At 42.9% G+C, this 19,504-nt stretch overlaps 1 protein-coding gene across 3 annotated transcripts in view; it reads right to left on the bottom strand.

Moving 5' to 3' along the window:
* Positions 1–19,504, bottom strand: part of SMOC1 (SPARC related modular calcium binding 1) — a 190,359-nt gene that overhangs the window by 107,919 nt on the left and 62,936 nt on the right. For all 3 annotated transcript variants that reach the window (XM_040412227.1, XM_040412228.1, XM_040412229.1), the window contains exons 2-3: positions 13,946–14,117; positions 11,099–11,211 (exon numbers count right to left, since the gene is read on the bottom strand). In XM_040412227.1, coding sequence (XP_040268161.1) covers positions 11,099–11,211; positions 13,946–14,117 — 285 coding nt within the window. The remainder of the gene's footprint in view (positions 1–11,098; positions 11,212–13,945; positions 14,118–19,504) is intronic.

Below are 19,504 nucleotides of genomic sequence, written 5' to 3'. Positions count from 1 at the left end.
TTTTTGGAAGTATCCTTCAGTCTTACGCTGCCTTACCTGGCCCTGTACTAGACATGAGAATGTATTATTTCTGGAGTGCTCCTTTAAGACTAGGGCCATACCTACTCCCACGGTTGGTAATTTTGCTTTTGTTGTTGAAAAGAAGACCATTCAGACTGTAGTTTGGGAGTGGGGCCAACCTGCGCTCTCTCCACTGTAGATGCATTACAACAGGTTGTTCCTGCATATCCCATCTAAAACAAAAGTTAGTAGAGTCAACTTTTCTAGGGAATCGGGCTGGGATAACATTTGGAAATTGAAACCATTAAGGTTGGACTATCATTGCACTTCAAAACTGACTCCACAGTGTATAAGGAGACATACCTTTTAATTATGGTTAAAGCCATTCGATTAGATGCCATTACATATAGTAAGTGAGCTGTAATGGTGATAGTTACATTGCTCATTGCTAGGTCTCTAAAATCCCCCGCTCCGATTTTGCTAGAACTGTAGATGAAAGCCAGAAAACTCAATTTGGGTGGTCAACCACTGCAGTAGTAGCCAGTATAAACCTTCAAACTATATTTCTGTGTCTTAAAAATAACATGTTTTTCCTCTACCAAAATTCCTACAATCTCTAAAAGTAACACAAACTAGTGATATAATGTAGTGCTGGCACACAATCCCCATCCATAATGTTATTGTAAGCCAGCCTGTTCTTTAGCGGGATATATCATGGATGGTACGCTCTCCTTCTGATCATGCTGTGGTCTAACTTGAAATGCTTTTTGTAAATAATATTATTTTCTGTTAATGACCTAATAAATATCACCAGGAGTATGAATTACGATGTAATTGCCTCGGTAGCTTTGCAGCAAAGGCTCAGCTATGTCTAAGTAATCTCCAGATTTTCCTCTGAGTCGAATAAATATTGATGTCCCCCTTTCAATGTACATGGTTGTTTTTTAAGAGATCACTAAGCTGAGCACAAAATTTTCGTGTTGTCACCAGCTCAGCAAGATTTGCTGCCGTAATGTTGCCTTATGTAAGCAGCTCTGTGCGGTTCCCTATATATCACTAAGCTTAGTGTGTCTGTGTGAAAACCAAGTCTTTCCAAAAGTCTGTCTGTGGTTTTAGTCCTGTGGTGTTGAATGGTACGTGATGGGTTACACATGCTGGAAGGGTCTAGGAAAATGTATAATTAGCTTAAAGGGGGGTATATGATAAATCTAGATCTCTCCAACAACAACATGTTTGACTAGGCCAGACACAAGGCCATGCGAATTACCATGGCATCTCAAGTACCCCATGTTTTCTTATGTGCTACCAAAGCAATAGGAGAGAGTCTACTGTAATACCTCATGTACAGAAGCCTTGGTTGGTCTTATAATGAGGCAGTTGTCTTGGTTAGGAGCATTCAAGCACATGAAATCTGCTTATAATGTCAGTATTTCTACTGTATTAAAGGGCTTCTCCAGTATTTTACGAGTTAATGACCTATCCCTAGGGGCAGGGATCTGACACCCCATCTATTGCCAATCAGCTGTTCCAGAAAGACACAGCTCTGTCCATTGTGTAGTGAAGGGACTGTTTACTGCAACGCTTCTCCTATTCACTTAAATGCTGCTACACAGTAAGCAGAGCTGGCGCCCAGGGGTGTAGGGCCACAGCCAATCTGATATTGGTGGCCTATGCTAGGGATAGGTCACCTAAATCCAAAATCCTGGAGAATCCCTTTAATTTAGAGGTTGATTATATAACAATAGACCCTATGGTGATAATATTGCAATAGTTTGTATAGTACAATAGGAAAAAGAAACCCTTAGGCGTCTTTCAAAAACAAAATGGCTAAAAGAATTATTTTAAAATTCCATGTATTTTTTGTTTTTTCCTGGTGGTTTTTGAGCCGTTTTTGTTGCATTATTTTAGGCTTTTGTTTTTCAAATAGTAATCGTGTTTTAGTACATGTGGTTTTGTTTTCTTTGCAAGTATGGAGGTGAGAGTTTGGGGCCCCATGTGATTTTACCTTTATGAGCTTGTTTTCATTATCTTTATAGTACGGTATATGGATTACAGAATTTTTATACCACCCTCTGCTGGTTGGTCTGCACTATTGTTTCCATTTCTTGTCTAATGCACATATTAGAGAATTGGGTAATTTTGTGCACCACTGCGAACCTTTAAGCTGAGCTGACAGATTTTCGGGTAGGAAGCGATCCTTCCCGATAGTCAGCTGCTCGTTCGGTGAAGGAGACCGCTGCATGTAAATTCACTGTATCTCGTTCTCATACAGATTCATGGTGTCTGAGCAGCAAATCGCTGTTCAGACCGCACAATGTGCTGCCCAGAAGCCATGATCGGTGGTGCCTACATGAACGACAGGATCACCCGATGAACGAGTCTTTCGCTCGTTTATTGGGTGATCAGCGGCACATTTACATGGCCAGATTGTCTAGATAGAACGACTGTTCGCAGGAACAGTCGTTCACAATAATCTGCCCAATTCTCGGGCCATGTAAATACATCTTTAGACAGAAGACTGGAGACTAAATTGTGGGACCTGTGCACATCAGCTGCTGTGAAACTACAACTTCCAGCATGCAAACATGCTGGGCTGCTCTTTTAACTCTCACAGAAATGAATGAGAGAGATTTGATGGATCTTGGTGTATCTTGCAAGAATTTAGAGGGTGTGTCCGCACGGGACATTTCAGTGTGGAAAGTACGTTAAAATAAAATGTGGATTTTGCCACAAATTTCACCCTCTGCATTGCAAAGAGCAAAATGCATGGCATTTCAAGTTATGCATGGATTAGGTTCCAGAAATGATAGCAGCCAGTGGATGATATTTTTTAAAACCCTAGAAAAAAACGGATGTCATTTATCAAAACTGGTGTAAAGTAGAACTGTCTTAGTTGCCCATAGCAACCAATCAGATTCCATCTTTAATTTTGGACAGCTCCTTTGGAAAATGAAAGGTGGAATCTGGTTGCTTTGGGCAACTAGGGACAGTTCTACTTTACACCAGTTTGATCAATGACTCCATAAAACTTTAAAAATATTTTATTTAATTTTTAAAATCTTATCCTCTTTGCTACTGTAAACACTGCAGATTGTCCATCCACATCTGCAGCGTATATGCCACGTGTGAACATACCCAGACCCTACTCTTCCTTACATGAGCTCAATGCTAGCTTATTTCACAAGATTATTTTGTGCCAAAAATCTGGTGCACATAATTTATCTTTAAATTTTGCCCCCTGCACACCCACATTTATTAACATCATGCAAACCAAGCAAATAATTGGGACCCAGGAAACCAGAGGGCCCACCTCTGGTCACAAATGGTTGGCTGATAGAAACATGAGAGGACCAGACAAGCTGCTTTACTAACTGTAGACAAGTAGCGGAAGTGCCCAGACGGCACTGCCAAGCTGAGAGTGGGGCTTAGCAGGCAAATGGCAGCTAAGTGGTGTGAAAGGGCCAAGGAGGGGCGTAGCTATATGGGGTGCAGTCCCTACAGGGCCCAGGAGCCTTTAGGGGCACAAAGACCCTTGTGCCACATAAGAAGACACCAGTATTATAGAAAGTTATATGCTGGTCAAGTTACACCTCTGGCTGGAGGGAAGGGGTTAGGTCAAACATTTGGCATGGGTAGCTTGCTATTTCTATTTTTGCCTCGGGCAGCATGACGGCTATGTGCTCCCCTGGCCACAAAGCACTGAGGGAAGGGGGGCCCAAGCTGAACCCTTGCACCAGGGCCCATGAGCCTTTAGCTACGCCTCTGGGGCCAAGCTTACCACTGCGACGGGGTGGAGCTTAGTGGCACAATAGGGCCTTCAGACAGAACTTTTGCTTGAGGCCCTAGAAATGCCAAATTTAGCCCTAGGCGCATGGCTTGTGCATTTTGATTAGTACACCTCTCTCCTCTAGTATATTTTGCTTTGCTGGAGATTATAGAGAGATAACCTACGCCTGTACATCAAACAGGGACATAATGATTGAGGATACAGAGATAGCAGTCAGGGCCCTGGTGTCTGAGGGGGCTCCAAGGCCCCTCTGCCAGGTATGGAATACACCAGTGATGCCCAACCTATGGCCCTCCAGCTGTTGTAAAACTACAACTCCCACCATGCCTTGCTGTAGGCGGACAGCAGTAGGCTGTCTGGGCATGCTGGGAGTTGTAGTTTTGCAACAGCTGGAGGGACGCAGGTTGGTCATCCCTGGAATACACTAATATAAACCAGACATGGCAGGTGGGGGGACCTGATACAGACATGGGCTGAGAAGCTTTAGGTACCATGTGCTATTTATAATACCTGTGTCTATGTGAAAGAGTTAATTTTGGACCCTCTCAGGCACCTAGGCCTTCTCTGCCCCTCTTCAATCACCTCTACCTCTGCACTTTCATAATACAGGGTGCAGCTGCACATCACAATAGGCCAGAGCCTTTTCTATATTCAAAGAAAAGCTTTTGTAATCAAATGTGCTCCAATTGTCTATGGTGTAATTTCTCTTCTAACATTTCTTTAGACTTTCTTAGAAGATGGTTGTGGTAGACCTTTTATATAATGGTCAGTTGTATCATATGCCCAGGAAAACACAGTAATGGTGTTTTACTTCTCCAAAGACTTATATTTCTCACCAGCAATTGCTAAAGTTTGCAAGAAAAATAGAATAAAAATAAGCAGAGTCCTAGAAAGGCAACATTCCTTTCCACCTGCCAACTTAAAAAAACACTAATGTAACAGAGGAGCTTTGTGCAGTGATTATGGTGGGTTACAGGACAATGAGAACAAGCAATGCGTAAGTTAAACTGTGGTAATCACTTCATGCCTTGCAATTTTTGATTTGTTTAGTTAAAAAAAAGAAAAAACTCTGACAAGCTTCATGGTAAGCCCCCAACTGTGTTTACAGAAACACCAGGCCCGGGCATCTTGGAATTCTCCATTTAACATGTACAGAGCACTTGGAATGTGAATAAGACAGACTTGATAAATGCAGCTTCCAAGTATTACACCTTAAAAGCTATGGACATCTTTGACGTAGAGAAATAGATTTTTACATATGTTAGTGGTTACACTAAGTTTCAGTCTACAACCTTCATTCCTTCATTTATTTATAGACCTCTTGATATCCAGTTTGCAACCTGCTGCTAATTTTAGACCTAACTTATGTGAGTGTGTTCCTCTCAATGATATGTGCTAGATCTGTGTGTCCAGGATGCTGTTGTCTACCCCCCTTTCCTGTGAAAACTGACTTATGTGTGCCCTCCTCCCTATCTACAACCTGTGTGAGCAGCCCTCCTTGGATCCTTTCCCCTCTCTCCACTCACATCTGCACCGGAAATGGGAGCAGAGCTCTGATGGATTTATTTCAGATTTAGAAGCACCACCAACTAGGCGAAAGACTTAGGCTAGCGCTACGTGGCGACATGTGTCGCACAACTACACTGCAACATTTGTCGCGTGACCTTCACGTTGCAGCAATGTTGCGCGACATTTTATAATGCTAGTCTATAGTGTCGCACTGTGACATACTGCGACCGACAGTCGCACAAAAATCCATCTTGGATGTTTTTTTGCGACTGTCGCAGTTGCAGCATGTTGCAGTGTGACATCATAGACTAGCATTATAAAATATGTTGCGCGACATTACTGCGACAAATGTTTTTGTGTAGCCCTAACCTTAAGGCGCATTTACATGTGCTGACCAAGCAGGAAAATAACGGGAAGGGACTGTTCCTTCCTGATAGCCACCTGCTCTTAAGTGGAGGTAAGAGCTGCATTTACAGCACCTCCACTGTTTGGGGGCGAGAGGTGGCTACTGCCTTTGGGGGCGAGAGGTGTTTCTGGGCAGATGACCCCAGTTTACACAGCATTATCTGCTGGCCAGAAACGCTAATTGAGGTGCCCACATAAATTATGAATTCACCCTATGAACTAGTGTTTTGCTCATTCAACTGGTGATTTCCACAACATTTATACAGGGATATCATCATGCCCGGACGCATCAGGACAACATGCTGCCAGTTTTTGTTTTTTTTTGGGCTGGCAGGACACTCATAAAAGAGGCCACTTATGGAAAGTCTGCTGCTTTGCTGACACCATGAACTCCTACATTAGAGATCTGGCAGGCATTCTTGAAGTTGTCTGCCTGATCATACAGAGAACTGTGCAGCTGTTCAATTAAAACTGCATAGTCCTCTCTCTCTCCTCCATGCAGTCATCTCTGTAGTCAGTGCAGGGAGGAAGCTTAACCGATTTTCAACTCCCCTATTTATTGTATATATTGGTCTTTTCTTTGACAGCACAACCTCATAGAAGACCATTTTTAACAGCAATTTTGGGTGGTTGTCTCAGAGAGGTTCCATGAAAATATGGGTCTGTATACATATGTACATTTTTTTTTTTTTTTTCGTATAATCAGACCCATAAGTATTTCACAAAATGCACAGATCTGCTGCTTTGTACCTTTTTGGAAATTATAGATAGTGATGACATCCCAACATTTGCAAAGCTCATTGATAAGGAATGTCCCTATTGTACAATCTATTTAAAGTGATGTTCACTTTTGGACATCGCACAATTTTTCAACATTTTCTCCTTCGTCCAAACAATACATTGATGCAACCTTTATTGTGATTATATACAAAAGTGAGCAAACCATTTCTTAATTATAGCTAAGGGGGTGGGTAAATCTATTGGAGTCTTACTGCTGTATTTCCATGAAAGCTACGTCGCCTCACCCCAAATAAAGGAAACATAAAAAATGCTAATAAATGTATTAGAATAAGACTAGAACATACACCGTTTTCAGTTCTTTTTTTGGTGAAATGCTTAAGCAATTTCCACGTAATTGAATAATGTTACACAAGATTAGATTGTTGTTCCCAGTACATTAAAATTCATAGTTTACATAAATCCCTCAGTTTCTTGCCGTCTTGCTGACCCTTGCTATTGCCAAAAACATGATTGATGGGGCCGTTCAGAACAATATGTCCAGGACAGAAGCATCATTCATCTGATTTATGCGGCTTTGACAATAGAAAAGCTGCCAAATTAGCCACCAGTAGGGAGTAGAGTGGAGGCAACAGACCGGGTCTTACAACAACTTTCAAAGAAACTTGAGCTTACATTCAACCCCTACCTTTGCAGTGGAGCCTGGAATAGTCCTCACGCCAAACCATTATCTAATCTCTGGCCAAATAGTATTTAATACATCTAATCTAGGTAATAATTTTAATTTACAGTGTGCATATTTGGAAACTAGAACAATCATGCAAGAGTATAAAATTAAAATTGATTTAAAGCCTGTCACCTTTCAGAGAAAAAAAACATTTGTTACAATGCTCAGGCAGAGTACACGCTGTGGGAATCAGCTTTGGTAGAGGCAGGATTGGCCGGCTTGCGAACAGTCAGAGACTGTGACACTTGAGTTGAAGTCCACTTTTTTTGTGGTTTCAAATAACAGAAACAAAAGGCCTTTACATTTTAGGCAAAACACAAAATAAAAACCTGCTCGTCTGAGCACTAACTTAACAGTATTTTACTCACTGTCCTAAACATGACACTGTCCGCCTTGCATTCATCACAATGAGCTATTCGCACTCACCATAATATCAGACCCAGGTCTTAGGCCCAGACTCTGCATGGGTTCTCTTTATGCAACTGGTGCAGCTAATCAGAGACAGCAAGCTAGAACTCTTCCCAGAAGTGGACTGCGGATTGGGTAACCCGCCCAACTCTTCCCCAATCCAAAACTCCATGCCCTATACCGACTTTTCTACAAAGCCACTTCAGGAAAGCTTGGCTTTCCACTACATACTGGGCACTCCCTGTAGCTTAAGCTGCGTATGACAGGATTCTGGGGGAAAAATACCTGCCATCAATCACTCTACCTGTCTCGCAACGCATACAATGACTAATAACCCCATTGCAGTAATTAAAGATTAGCGAATAGGTTCTAAACAAATCGAATTTGTTTTTAGGATTCGTCCTACACAAAACAAAATTGCTTCTGCTGTTTTACACATCAGAATACAGGGAAGATAGCCATAGACCTTACAGGGAAATTTCCTGGTGGGCCGATGCTCAGGGGGCCGCCTGAGCCCTCCTCACAGCCGGCCAGTGAAAGTTTTTGGGGATGTATTTTGTGCTGCTGGCGGTAGTATTTTGTGATGGACTGTGGTATTTGACTCTTAATTAATTTGGTGCATCATGAGCCAAAGGACTTTGTGCTAAGACTGGACTTTGTGCTAAGACCAGTCTTAGTATATCTACCCCACAGTACTCAATTTATTATCATTTTTGCTTTATAAGATGCACTTTTCCCCCCCAAAATGGGAGAAAAATGGCAGTGTGTCTTGGCAGTAGTTGCAGGGAGTGGTGAGTGAAGCGCTGCCTGTACTCACTTTTCCCTAGTCTTCTCCGGACACGCACTAGGACCTTACATTGTACACAGTCAGGTCACAGTGCAGCGCAGCCCAGAGAAACCAGGGAGCGTGACTGCAGGAGAGAACGCCGTACATGGAGGGGTGGCGGAGCAGGAGAGGTAAGTTCATTCATTTTACAGCTGATGGGGGTTTGATCTGATATGGGGTCTGGTTTGAGGTCTATGTACAGTACAGACCAAAAGTTTGGGTTCAGGTCCGGTGACTGTGGAGGCCAGGTCATCTGGCGCAGCAACCCATCACTCTCCTTTATGGTCAAATAGCCCTTACTTTCAACGTTTTCCCAATTTTTCGGCTGACTGACTGACCTTCATTTCTTAAAGTAATGATGGCCACTCGTTTTTCTTTACTTAGCTGCTTTTTTCTTACCATAATACAAATTCTAACAGTCTATTTAGTAGGACTATCAGCTGTGTATCCACCTGAATTCTCCTCAACGCAACTGATGGTCCCAACCCCATTTATAAGGCAAGAAGTCCCACTTATTAAACCTGACAGGGCACACCTGTGAAGTGAAAACCATTTCAGGGGAGTACCTCTTGAAGCTCATCAAGAGAATGCCAAGAGTGTGCAACGCAGTAATCAAAGCAAAAGGTGGCTACTTTGAAGAACCTAGAATATGACATATTTTCAGTTGTTTCACACTTGTTTGTTATGTATATAATTCCACATGTGTTAATTCATAGTTTTGATGCCTTCAGTGTGAATCCACAATTTTCATAGTCATGAAAATAAAGAAAACTCTTTGAATGAGAAGGTGTGTCAAAACTTTTGGTCTGTACTGTAGGTCTGATATGACATATGATATGGGGGGTCTCATCTGAGGTCTGATATGGGGGTCTCACATAGAGATCTAAAGGGGGTCTGATCTGAGGTCTGATACAGGGGTAGGCTCTGATTTAAGGTCTGATATTTAAAAAAATTAATAAATAAAAAGTTCAAAACAAGCCATCGCCACTGTGTGCTAATAAACACCCAAAAGAGGATTATGATTGCGCAGAGTGCTTTTAAACAGGTTGTTTGATTACACCGTCTACCATCCGTATACCTATAGTTACTGTATGTACTACAGGTATATTCCCACTAAAGGGAATCTGTCACCCACTTTTTACAAATAACTTCCTGCTGTGGCCAGTAGTACATGCTTATACCATTCCACCCGCTGTTTGTCACAAAGGTGTGCAGTGAATGCCCAGAAAAAGAACTTTTATCCATAAGCAACTCAGATCCAAAGTGCCCAGCTGGGCGGGCTTTCCTTTTCAAAGTGCCCAAGCCCTTCTCTCTTCCCTGATGTCTGCTCCTCTCCTAACCTCCCATGTCTTCCTCCCCTCTCCCCTTATGTCATGGCACTTTGATACCAAATCTCATGCACGCACCCTCTGATTCACTGATCATTAAAAGTGTAGGACCCCAGCACCTGTGCAGAACAGATCACTAAGGCAATAGCCCACAAAAGGGCAGGCACCGGAAGACCATCTGAGGGTGCCTACATGATAGTTGGATACAAAGCGCTGTTACGTCAGGGGAGAGGGGAGGAAGGCTTAGGAGGTTAGAGGTGGAGCAGACGTCGGGGAAAAGAGCAGGTCTTGGACACATTGAAAAATAAAGCTTGTCCAGTTGGGCATGTTGGATCCAATTTGAATATGGATATTTTTTTTAAGTTTTTTCTGGGCATTCACTGTACTCCCTGGTGACAAACGGGTATATTCAGAATGGTGTTACCATGTACTGCGGCCACTGCAGGAATTTAATTAGTGAAAATTGGGTGACAGATTCCCTTTAAAGAGCTTGACAGGGCTTGGATACACTACGAGGAGACCCCAGAGTGTTATCCACAACTTTTCAGGGCAGTTGGGGCACTTTCAATTCCGGATGAATTTATCCAGACGCAATAACTTCTGACGACTGAATCGATAGAATCAGACCCAAAATTTATTTCAGGAAATTTGCTCATCTCTAGTCTTGATGGTTTCAGCTAGAGCAGTGATGGCTAACCTGAGGCACTCCAGCTGAGGTGAAACTACGACTCCCAGCATGCTCTATTCATTTCTGTGGAGTTCTGAGAACAGCCAAGCAAGTGTGCATCTTGGGAGTTGTAGTTTTACCACAGCTGGTGTGTTGAGGTTAGCCATCACAGGCCTAGAGATTTTAGAAGGCAAAAAGTCAATTTAGACTTTTCTGGCAACTGTTTGGAAGACATGGACAAAAGCAGATAAAAGTTGTTTTGTGCTTTAGACCTCTAATTAGGAGGCTTATTGGCTTGCTATGAAGTTGACATAAGGGCCTGATCATCTGGGAAATGAACGTTTGCTCCAGAATCCCGAAATTTTCTAAAGTAATGCCCAGAGTTCAGCCATAAAAACAAGCAAATGCTTAGTTCTTGTTCATCATATCTTTTATATGGATCAAAAAACAATCCTCATCCTTTTGTTTGGCACCATTGGGGAAAATGTGCTGCAGCAAACAACTCTATATAACTCCAATCTTCCACCACAAGAAGGATTGATTGTTCCAACCCCTCCCAACAATTGTCAAGCGAGCACCTACAGTACATTGTGAACCCAACACAAAGCATGATATGATTTAAATCTGTGTACAGCACTGTGGAATATGTTGGTGCTGTAAAGATGACAGAAAATGCAAATAAAAAAAATAAGCTATAATTTACTTGAGTGAAAGAGCCATCTTCATTGCACTCTGGGATGAAAACTGCCTCCTGCGGCTTCTTTGCTTGTTCCAGGGCCTGTGCTCTTTCCAGCCGACACTTGCTCTGTCCAGCATCTTAGAAACAAGATTCAATAGTTATTCTTCTGTCATGCTTTTCCGCCCCCCCCCCCCCCCCCCCAATAGAAGCTGTGGTAAAATTGCATTGTATGAATGAGACTGTACAATTATATGCGACAAAGGTCACTAAATCTGTAATCTGTGAAATGGTGACATAGTAGTCGTCCTGATGTGGCCAGCCTGTCCAACTCCGATGGGCACTGTTGGGGTAAAAAACTGATTTGAACCTTTGTATCTATGGGATGAAAGCCGCTTCAAGAGGGGCCGTTCTGTAGCTCGTCTCTCCAAATGAAATAAACAGGCACATCACAGAGGCTAAAGGGGATATCTGGGAAATTTCTCAGGATAGGTCATCAATATCTAAACGGCGGCGGTCCAACTCCCGGCACCCCTGGTCATCAGCTGTTTGAAGAGGCCGATGCATTCGCTAAAGCTCTGCGGCCTCCTCAGAGGCTGTGAATCGTGATTGGTATTGCAGCTCAGCCTCTCTCACATGAATGGGGCTGAGCTGCATCTAGTCCACGTGACCGATGTACGGTGATGTCACTGGCCTAGAGAGAGGTGTAAACACTCTATAGAACCATGACCACTTTGAACAGCTGATCAACAGGGGTCTTGGGTGCTGGGGTACCGCTGATCTGGTATTGATAAACTATCCTGAGAAAACACAATCAACATCAAACTACCGGATAACCCCTTTAAGTAAGAACATTCCGCCAACAGCTGTCAAGTGTGCACATGGACGTATATCACTGCTGTGTGAATCAGGCCCTAGGATGTTCAGTTATTTCACTTTTTAACTCTTTGGGGCACATTTACTAAACCAGTCCAGTTTTTTGACATTAAAATGTTGCAAATATTGGAACAAACTTATAGGTGACTTTTTGGAGGTTTTGCATCACACTTTCCACTTTTCAAAAAAGATTTTTTTTTTCACTATACATTTTGGGGGGAGCTAAGGTGACTGAGCCTATTAATTATTATTAATGCCAGAAAAGTTCTGGGGCACCGATGGCCCGAGATGTGGCATGTGCCTTTTAATAATTGTGTTGCATCTGGTGCCAGCATATCAAATGCCAGTTATACAAAATGTTCTCCTATAACTATTCATGGCTTGTTTCAACCTCATAGTGATGATGATCGTGAGGAGACAGTAGGAAGGCCTTTATTTCCCTTCTTTTTTTTTTCCCCTGTTTTGATGTTTTTGCTGCAATAATGTTCGCCAAGAATCAGTGTCTCCATAAAGAGTGTCTGGAACTTGTAAAAAATAGTTTTTACGCTTTATAACTGACCCTAGTGACTCATCACTGACCAGAGATGTCTAACCATGATATATGAGGATGCTGTATATAATCATGTGGGCAGCTACATTAACATAATGGTTCCATTCTTCCTTCATTTTAGGCTTCTATGTGCAATCTGTGCCACAATGTATGTTTTAAAGGGACACTAAACCCAGAATCCCCCCAAAAAAACGAAAATAACATTATCTTCTTATGTGTCTTTATGTGTTCTTGTTTCATCATATATCCTGATTGTATAGAATATAAAATAGAAAGGCAGTGCAATGTTCTCTCAGCCTGCAGCCTTCTCCCTCTTCCCCCTCTTCCCCCTCCCCCTCTGATGCTAGCGCACATGAGCCAGGAGGTTTAGGAGGAGGTGGCTGGGTTTGGGCTGCATAGTTTTTGTCTACACAGTTTGCATGGCCATTTTGTTGGAAGGGATCTCCAGTGGAATTGTAATAGGTACTGCAGAATTTGCCTTTTGGGATTCTGGGAAAGATAATTTACAACCATGTGGGGCTGTAGTACAGAATGCAAAAAGTAACATCTACCAAGACAAATCCCCCTGTACCCTACTAAATAGTACCATAGCTAGGCAGTTTTGCCTGTCTGGATACTAAGAAATTTAGGCTCTTGCAAGGGTAACACCTATATGGACCGTGTGCACAGCTCCTGCAGACTTGTAATCCTGCTTTCCAACACTGATGAATGTCAGATTTGCCTAAATATACAGTGAGCAATCCCTCCTACCTATATGGGGAAACTTGACATTCAGGCATCTAATGAAAGGTGGAATCTGATTAGTTGCTTTGGCCAACTAAGCCAGGTCTACTTTACACCAGTTTGACCCCATCAGTTTAGCAGTTTCTGGCTCTTTCACAGTGCTTTGGGCATCCTCTGAAGTGTATTGGTGTTAAGCCCCGCCCCTTTCCCCAAAACTTCCTGTTTTGACTGTGAGGTCATGCTAGTGCGCATGACCTCACAAGTCCCAAGCCAAAGATGGAGGTGCTGGGAGGAACGGAGGCATTTCTCTGACTGTAGGAAATTTGCTAAAACTGCTTTCTGCAGCACCTTGCAGATGTTCATGCAGAAAGAGCTAAAGACTCTTTCTTTCCTTAGCAGGTTATGCTTCTTTTTTTTATTGTTTATTATGATTTAGTGACCCTTTAAATATATGTGAAAATTGTGGCAAATATGGTGTCTACACTGGGAAAATGTGGTAATACAATTAGACACTGCATACATATATGGTGAGGCTTACATAGTTTCATACTTAATACGGTTGAAAAAAAAAAAAAAACATAAGTCCATCAAGTTCAATCAAGGGATAGGTGGGATGTGAGCCTTCTACTAGATTATGGAAGAAAGTTAGCAAACTGAGATCTAAGGATAACATTACTGTTATACGTCCGGATAAAAACCTAAAATCGATCGACTCCCCTCGTTACCTTTGCATCTCCCTCGATGAACAACACTGAGGGCAGAATCCTTGCACTTGGCTCTTTGGTAATCGCACATAGACTCATAGGTTCGCCCATCTGAAGCACAAACCGGTTTGGACTGTGTTCTGGAGCAGTGAGGACTGCACTGTGGATCTCTGTCCCGGTCACTTATTAAAAACTATAAAAATAAAACACAAAATCGGCATGGTTAGTACAATAAGAATACATAAACAGAATGTTGTCCAGATGATAATCGGAAAAATATATGTGAAATGGTGTAAAAATCTTTTAGATGAGGGCTTGATATGTTCTTCATTGATGTCCACATGTTCTCATTATAAACACATATTGGTTGTATCTACAGATATTTGTGTGTATGTGCCCAAATCTAGAGTGTGAAAAAAATAATTAAAGGTGTTTTTCAGGAGTAGCTGTCCTCGGGATCTGTATCAATATCTGATTGGTGGGGGTACGTGTCCCTGCACCCCTGGGGATCAGCAGTTTAGAGAAACCTTGGCTCTCCGGTAAATGCTGGAGCCTCCTCACCAAGCATTGCGCCTTACATTGTATAGTGGCTGTGCTTGGTAATGCAGCCAAGGCCCATTCACTTGACTGATTGTACGTGACCTCTTTGGCCTAGAAAGAGCCTACATTGTTCACTGGAGTGCTACAGCCTCTTCAAACAGCTGATCGGCGGTGGTGTCGGCAGATGGACCTCCACCGATCAAATATTGGTGACCTATCCCAGGTCATAGCTCATCAATATTCTACTCAAAGAAAACCCCTTTAGCGTTTTATACACCTCCTTTTACTCACAATAACAAAGCAAAGGCCAAGGCCAATTGCAAAATATCTAATCCTGAATTCCAGCAGCCAGACCAGCTTCCATCAGCCTAGCTCCTAGGGCGGCCGACATCTGTAGCCATCCTAGGCCGACTGATGACCAATTCCATGGCCATGTCTTTGCTCCCTGACGGTTGTTACGCAGCAATTGCTGCATCCCAACCGGAGATCTTCATTCTTATTTCTCTAAATGTTAACGTTTTTACCAACTTTCATATTTATGGACAACTACAGTGGTTTTTACAGGGCCCCTTATACATACTTTATGCTTTTATTCTGGATTGCTAGCAGTTTGCAATGAAGATCCAGATGGGTGTTACCAGTTGGGAGGGGGGGTCCCTGCATAGTCTAACACTGGCAGAACTGATTAGATAGTATCACACTGTGCAGGGACATACCCCGAGCTGGTAACACCCGGCTGGACCTTCATTGCAAACTGCTAGTAATATATTCATAACTTCTAGATGGAAAAATAAAAGAATGGCAAAATATAGTCAGAAAAATGCTCCAGAATTATTACATGGGGGAGTGCAAGTAGTTGCTAAAACAGATGACAGGTCCTCTTTAAATCTATTGATGGCCGATCCTTCGTATATGTCATCAGTATGTGATTGGCAAAGGTACATTATCCATCATCAAATTAATAGCCTCATTTGGCTTTCGTTAATGTCGGGGGATTCTAACACTTTTTATAAGGCCTCATGCACACAGCCGTATGTATTTTGCAGTCCGCAAATTGTGAATCCACAAAGTACGGATACCGTCCATGTTGCATACGCATCTTATGTGGACCCATTGACTTCAATGGGTCCATGGCCCGCATTTTGCGGACAAGTATAGGACACATCTTACAGATAATCCGCGTGCTTTCCGCAACTTTATGTCCATTTAGCAAAAAGGCAAAATGTGGACCACGGACCTTTTTGAAGTGGAAAAAAAAAAATGTGGATGCAACATGGACCGCATCTGTATTTTGCAGATCTGCAGGTTGCAGACCACAAAACTAACATGGTCATGTGAATGAGGCCTTACTGAAGGAAAAATCGTTAATCCAACACAGATTTTATATTTATAGATGGCATCATGTGTTTATAAGGGACGGTTACTGTATCATGCAGAAGATCTGTGGGGTTTGTAAGATCTCTGGCCTCTCTGAGACAGAGCTGGCAGCCATGCTTAAAGTTTTGCTTGCAAAAATATATTCACTGTTCTTTTGTGCTTTAATCATAGTGCCCATAAATAAACCCTGGCTGTGAACTCGCAGTGACCTACAGCACGCTCACTGGCTCTGCATTGACCTGATCCCCATTATGTAGATGAAAAGACTGGAGAGATGCTCACCAACAAGTAAATATGCATGCTGTGTTTTTGGTAATCAGGGTGTTTTCTGACAGTGCCGAGTCCATTATTTAAAGGGCATTTGCACCTATGACACTGGCTGACCTGTTAAATGTGCTCTTGGCAGCTGAAGGCCTCTGTGTTGGTCCCATGTCCGCATTGCTGAGAAAAATTAAGTTTTAATATATGTAAATGAGCCTCTAGGAGCAACGGGGGCGTTGCCGTTACACCTAGAGTCTCTGCTCTCTCTAGAACTGCCGCACAGGGGTGCACCACCAATGAGGCCAGGTGAGGCGATTGCCTCAGGCAGCACCAGGTAGGGGCAAGAGGGGGGGGGGGGGGGCAGCAGAAATGCCATAGGCAATAAGCACTTTCATTGTGGAAACGCTCATCTCTACATATTTAACTGCATTGCTGTACTCAGGGCAACAATACAGTTGAATGCTGTGACGACAGTGATGTCTCCCTGGCCCACCGTTTCCTTTAGTCCTAGTTCCTGTACCCTATCAGAGGCCGGTGTCATCATTATTGCGCTGCCTGAGCCGGGCGTTTCAGTTTTCGCTTCAGGCAGCAGAAAGGCTAGGTGCACCCCTGCTGCCGTGCCCTCTGAATTTTGACTGATGGCCAGGCAATGAAAACGTCATCATACGCCTGGCGCTGTCAATCAAAGTGCAGAGAGAGCTGAGCCTCTAGGTGTAACAGCAACTCCCTCATTGCTCCTAGAGGATCATTTGCATATATTAAATTATCATTTTTCTCAGCAGTGCGGGCACATGTGAACATGGGACCGACACAGATGTCTGTAGCTGCCAAGTGCACATGTAACAGGTCAGCCAGTGTCATAGGGACAAATCTGCTGACAGATGCTCTTTAAAATGTCTGAATATATATCTGTAATTGTCTTTTTGATATTTTCTTATTATTAGCTTAAGCCCCGTTCACACAGGGTTTTTTGCCAGCGGAAATTAGGGTGGATTCTGATAGATTTATCAGCTGTCCTGTGGATCGGTGATGGATTGTTTTCATGTGAATTTTTTAAAATTTTTACTCTGGTCTCCAGCATGCAAACAAAATCATATGTATTACTGCAGTCTTGAAGCTATCGTCTAGCCTCGGCATCTTCGCCGACTTGTGTCACAATGACTTCCACAGATATAAACAATATTAACACTGTTGTGGGGGCAAACCCTGGCTTCTCCTTTTTAAGTTCTGCCAGGCTTGCATACAATACAGGACTTGTCCTCTCTTACTCCACAATGGAGGTGGCACCAGACATTACCGTATATTTGTACGCCATTTCCAGCTTTGATAACATATTTTAACAATGACACATTATAACATTTACAGAAACCCTCGTTTGTTCATCACTTGCTAGTTTACAGCGACATTTCCCACAGCCAGGTCTTCGCTCTAACAGACTAATGTTTGTATTTAGTCAAATGTAAAGCTAATTTGAAATCAACAGTTGTGTTTCCGAAATATACTGCATATCTGGTCAAATTCAGTGGACGACAAAATAATATAGGGTTTCTAAATACGGGGGGAGGGGGGAAAATCTTCACCCTATTCTGAGTTAGGGAAAAATTATAGAAATAATACATATTTTATTACCAGCTCTGTGGCTAAAAGGAGGCCAAATCCATAACTGATTGAGAATCCATTAATGTTTAGCTGGTTTGGGGTGTTCTGGATTAATTTTTTTTCTTAAAGGGGTCATCCAAGTTATATTTATTGATGACCTATCCTCAGGATAAGTCATCAATATCAGATCAGCGGGGGTCTGACACCCGGCACCCCTGCCGATCAGCTGTTTGAAGAGAAGGTGTGCACTGTGCCAGCGCTGCCTCCTCTTCATTGTTTACCTGCTCGCCGGCACATCTGCGCAGTCCCATTCATTTCAATGGGACGACTCGTTACTATACACTTCAAACAGCTAATTGGCAGGGGTGCCGGCTGTCAGACCCCCGCCGATCTGATATTGATGACCTATCCTGAGGATGGGTCATCAATTAATATAACTTAGACAACCCCTTTAAGGGGGTTGTCTAGGGTTTAAGTGATGACCTAGTCTAAGAATAGGCCATCACTAGCTGATCAGCGGAGGTCCAACACCCCGCTCCCCCACTACTCAGCTGGTCTATGTAGCTCTGTCAATGGAAGTCAGCGCCAGAGCTACACAGTGCCAGCAATATTGTAGCTGCAGGAGTGCGTTACTACTGCGCTGCACACAGTGAAGTCAATGGGAGCAGTGCAGACTTCCATCGATGGAGCCAAGCCAGAGCAGTTAATTGGTGCAGCCCCTGCTGATCAGATAGTGGAGGAGTTCTCCTTTCCAGAAAAATATATAATAGCTATAATGTGCTGGCAAACAGAAACTGTTAGACATATACATAAATTAAGTCAAAGGAAATAAAATACAAAATACTATAAGAATACAGTATACATTTAACCCAACACTTCACACAAGACATTACATACATAGATTTGCCACTACTCTGCTACAAAATCCAAACAAATTTGCTGCAAAATCAGCCTGCGTTACATAAGCATTTGTCGCACATTAGCGGTGGATTTCATCATATGCACTGGAAACGGTAAAGTCCCTGGTAAAAATCGGCAAAAAAAATTGACATGCTGCAGATTTTAAACCCTCACTGCAGGTGCATTTCTGTGCTGACTACCCCCTGCTTTATTACGCAACATGTGGATGAGATTTGATGAAATCTTATACACTTCACCCGGTAAAGTGTATGCTGATGATTTCCCTCAGGCAAAATCTGGATGGAAAGTCAAGAGCATGGGCACTCCATGTGCACATACCCTTATTGTGTCAGAAGCTGGGCCTACCTGAGGTTCTGCTGGTGCTCCATAGGGCCAGTCAGACCCTAAGTATAGTTCATGGGATCTTGGGGCAGACATAGACAGTTTAAAGCGTCTCTAACTTCTCACACAACTTTTGACCTGTCAAAAGTTGTGATTGGTGGAGGTCTGAGTGCTGAGACCCCCACCGTTCTCTAGAACAAGGGGAGAAAAGTGTTCACATATCAAGCTTTCTCTCCTCACTGGTGATGGATCACATCTCGTGCAGTGAGGAGAGAGAGAGAGAGCAATAGCCCTGCGCTTCTCTCCCCCTCGTTTAGAAGTCTCTATGACGTATCAAAAGTTGTGTGAAAAGTTAGTAAACTGCCTATGTTTGTACCAAAATCCCATGAACAAACTGTACACAGGGTTGGACTAATCCGTTGGGGCACCAGTGGATCCTCCGGTAGGCTCAACTTTACACAATAAGGGTGTGTGCACATGGAGTCTCTATGACATATCATAAGTTGTGTGAAACATTTGTGATGCCTTAAATTTCAATGACTCCCTTGCTCTGTGTTGGAA

The sequence above is a fragment of the Bufo bufo genome, chromosome 11 (genome assembly GCF_905171765.1).
Source record: "Bufo bufo chromosome 11, aBufBuf1.1, whole genome shotgun sequence".
Lineage (NCBI taxonomy): Eukaryota > Metazoa > Chordata > Amphibia > Anura > Bufonidae > Bufo > Bufo bufo.
Note: the sequence above shows the minus strand (reverse complement) of the source record. Positions and strands in the feature narration are given on the sequence as shown.